The following is a 3,691-nucleotide window of genomic DNA, read 5'->3' on the forward strand; positions in this document are numbered from 1 at the left end:
GGTCAAAGTTTATAAAATTTGACTTCAGACAAAGCCAATATGCGAAGTAAATAAAAACGGAAGGAGTGAATATTGAGATTTGGTGACTAAAAATGAACTAGTTTGACAATAGTTAGATTCCATGTTTTTGGTATATTTGTGGTAAATTATTTAACTTGAAACGGTCACTTCTACTCTTCTCCAAATAAAAGCCATCGATCCTACAAAAAGCTTTTAGGATTACCCACCTACATTCGGAAATCTAAGCATTAGTCAAAATTAAGCACAGACCTTCTCTACCTAACAAGATACTTGACGAAATCAATCGCGTCAGCGATGACCGGTCTTGACAGGAATTAATCAACCACATATGCACGCATGCCACGAGAAAAAGGGTTCAGCGTTACTGATAGAAATCCCACTGTACGCTGTACAGCAACCAAGTGTTCCATGTTGAATTGATCATGTGTGCTTGCGCCTTGAATGGTTTGAAACGCTTGCTCAGTCAGATTGGGTTCAGAATGACGAATTGATCGAACGTGGTTCAACCTTTTTCTTTTCTTTTACTACACATGACATGATAACAGATGTACAGTAGGTTTTTTTTTCCGAGTTGATACCATATGTACTTGTACTTTAAATAATGGTTTGAACTCTACTTTTGGACGCCGGCTGTTCAATTTCTGTAGCTTTGCTAGCAGCTCCCGTAGGAATAAATGAAATAACCAAAGTTGTCGACCTATAGCTGATTTTCACGGTACCGGTAATCCTGCCGGTGCAAAGCACAACCCAAACATAAATTGCATAAATGATAACGCAAATTTAAAAGAAGCAGAACACAATCATATGGGTGACCAAACATGCAAAGACCTTCAGACTGGCTGAACCTGATAGTACAATTCTACTGGAGAATTTTCATATTACTTGTTAAAATAAACCAAGAGACTGATGATTACAAACAATATCGTTGGCGCAGAGGTGAAATACACTATGATCTCATCCATAAGTCCTCGTTGTATTTTGAATCGGTCTTTGACCATAAATTTAACTATTAAAAAATTATACACCGTAAAATTTATACCATTTGAGTCATATTTATAAAAAGTTCTAAAAAGTGTTGTTTTTAGTACATAAAATTTATGCTTTACTAGTTAATTTCACGATCAAAGTTTGACACAAAATAGCAGGGACTAATAAACCGTGACAAAGGGATATGCTACATGGAGTTAATAACGGAAAGAAGAAAGGATTTTTTTTCTGTGGTGACGAAAATGGTGTAGTAGCAGACTAGCAGCCGACTGGTTGGCAATTTACGAACGTTACCATAACGGGGGCTGCTGGTAGAGCGTTCATCTGGACCCTTGAATAGTCGAGTTGACCAGCAGACTGGTGTCGCGGGCGCTCGACCTCGCATCCCCACCAACCCATGCATGCACTTTCCTAGCAGCGTACGATAAACGCACGCGACCGGGACTCATCCAACGCCCAGCCCGCCACGCCGTTTCCCGCATCCAACTGGTATATATACCTTCGCCTATGTACTTCATCCTCCAAACCAAACCAACCTAGCTAATTACTACAACCTCTCCGCCGCTTCTTCCTGCTCTCCGGCAGAAAAGCTAGCTACCTCCACTTCATTGATCAAGCCACACAGTCTTGCTCCTAAAAAATGGGCAGCTTGGACACCAACCCAACGACCTTCTCCGCCTTCCCCAACGACAAGGCAGCAGCGTTCGAGCCGCTAAACCCCGATGATGTCCGCACATATCTTCACAAGGCCGTCGACTTCATCTCCGACTACTACATCAACATCGAGTCCATGCCCGTTCTTCCTAACGTGAAGCCGGGATACCTGCAGGACGAGCTCAGCGCGTCCCCGCCGACCTACTCGGCGCCGTTTGATGTCACCATGAAGGAGCTCAGGACCTCTGTCGTACCCGGCATGACACACTGGGCCAGCCCCAACTTCTTCGCCTTCTTCCCCTCCACCAACAGTGCCGCGGCTATCGCCGGGGACCTCATCGCCTCCGCCATGAACACTGTCGGGTTCACGTGGCAAGCCTCTCCGGCAGCCACCGAGATGGAGGTTCTCGCTCTCGACTGGCTTGCGCAGCTCCTTCGCCTGCCAACCACCTTCATGAACCGCACCAGCACTGGTCGGGGCACCGGTGGTGGTGTCATCCTCGGCACCACGAGTGAGGCAATGCTCGTCACGCTGGTCGCCGCCCGTGACGCCGCGTTGCGTCGGAGCGGCTCCGTCGGCGTGGCCGACTTGCCGCGCTTGGTTGTGTACGCTGCCGACCAGACCCACTCTACATTCTTCAAGGCATGTCGGCTCGCAGGCTTCGACCCCGCCAACATCCGCTCCATCCCTACTGGGCCGGAAACCGACTACGGGCTCGACCCAGCCAAGCTTCTCGATATCATGCAAGCTGACGCCGACGCTGGTCTTGTGCCAACATATGTTTGCGCCACAGTGGGCACAACGTCTTCCAACGCTGTTGACCCGGTGGGTGCCGTCGCCGACGTTGCCGCCATGTTTAATGCATGGGTCCATGTCGACGCTGCCTACGCTGGCAGTGCGTGCATCTGCCCAGAGTTCCGCCACCATCTCGACGGCGTCGAGCACGTGGACTCCATTAGCATGAGCCCACACAAATGGCTTCTCACATGCCTCGATTGCACCTGTCTCTACGTCCGTGATGCTCACCGCCTCAGTGACTCGTTGGAGACCAACCCGGAGTACCTCAAGAACGATGCTACAGACTCGGGCGAGGTCACCGATCTTAAGGACATGCAGGTCGGCGTTGGTCGACGGTTTCGTGGGCTCAAGCTCTGGATGGTCATGCGCACCTATGGTACCGCAAAGCTCCAAGAGCATATCCGTAGCGACGTCGCCATGGCCAAGATGTTTGAAGATTTTGTTCGTGCCGACGACAGGTTCGAGGTGGTTGTACCAAGGAACTTTGCTCTTGTGTGCTTCAGGATCAAGGCGACTGGAGCCATGACGGAGGAGGATGCCGATGAGGCTAACCGTGTGCTCATGGAGAATTTGAACAAGACCGGTAAGGCTTATCTTGCACACACAGTGGTTGGTGATAGGTTCGTGCTTCGGTTTGCCGTGGGGTCGTCCCTGCAGGAGGAGAGGCATGTGAGGAGTGCTTGGGACCTCATCAAGAAGACTACTAGCAGTATCATGGATTAAGTGAATGGACCTACAGACGCACAAAGTTCCAGAAGCCACACACAAATCCCTATATTTGGGGTATAATTATTCTTTTGTATTTATCTTTTTTTTCTATGATTCGGATTATTATTACTTTGCACATTTGGTTCTTATTCCTTTTTGTGATCTATATCGGCCGAGGATATATGTATAGGAGGCCAGTACCAAAGAAATTTTTTAGATTGTAGAATTGCTTATATTGCAAGAACATGAGATATTATTCTTTGTATTGTACTCTGATACAAATATATGGGAGTGACTTATAGTCAGGCGCCTGAATTTTTGTTTTGGATCACTCACTTTCTTGTTAGACCGTGAGATTAATGCAACAAGTTCTTTATAGGCTCCTCGCAAAAAAATAAGTTTTTTTAGACAAACTCACGAAGCCTTTATTAATTTGTTACAATGTTTTATAAGGATGAAAGTAAGATCACCGGGTTAACCTAACCAAACATGGCGTCGGGTCCCTAAAGTAAGAGCATGCTT

General features: G+C 47.3%; 1 protein-coding gene across 1 annotated transcript; it reads left to right on the top strand.

Annotated features, from left to right (window-relative positions):
- The first annotated feature begins 1,553 nt into the window (after positions 1 to 1,553).
- LOC125547628 (tryptophan decarboxylase 1) lies at positions 1,554 to 3,470 on the top strand. Its single transcript, XM_048711476.2, has one exon. It carries the CDS (start codon positions 1,649 to 1,651, stop codon positions 3,182 to 3,184), a length of 1,536 nt encoding a protein of 511 aa, XP_048567433.1. The 5' UTR covers positions 1,554 to 1,648; the 3' UTR covers positions 3,185 to 3,470.
- Positions 3,471 to 3,691: the final 221 nt, after the last annotated feature.

Source organism: Triticum urartu, chromosome 1A, assembly GCF_056163025.1.
Source record: "Triticum urartu cultivar PI428250 chromosome 1A, HENAU_Tu73, whole genome shotgun sequence".
Taxonomy (NCBI): domain Eukaryota; kingdom Viridiplantae; phylum Streptophyta; class Magnoliopsida; order Poales; family Poaceae; genus Triticum; species Triticum urartu.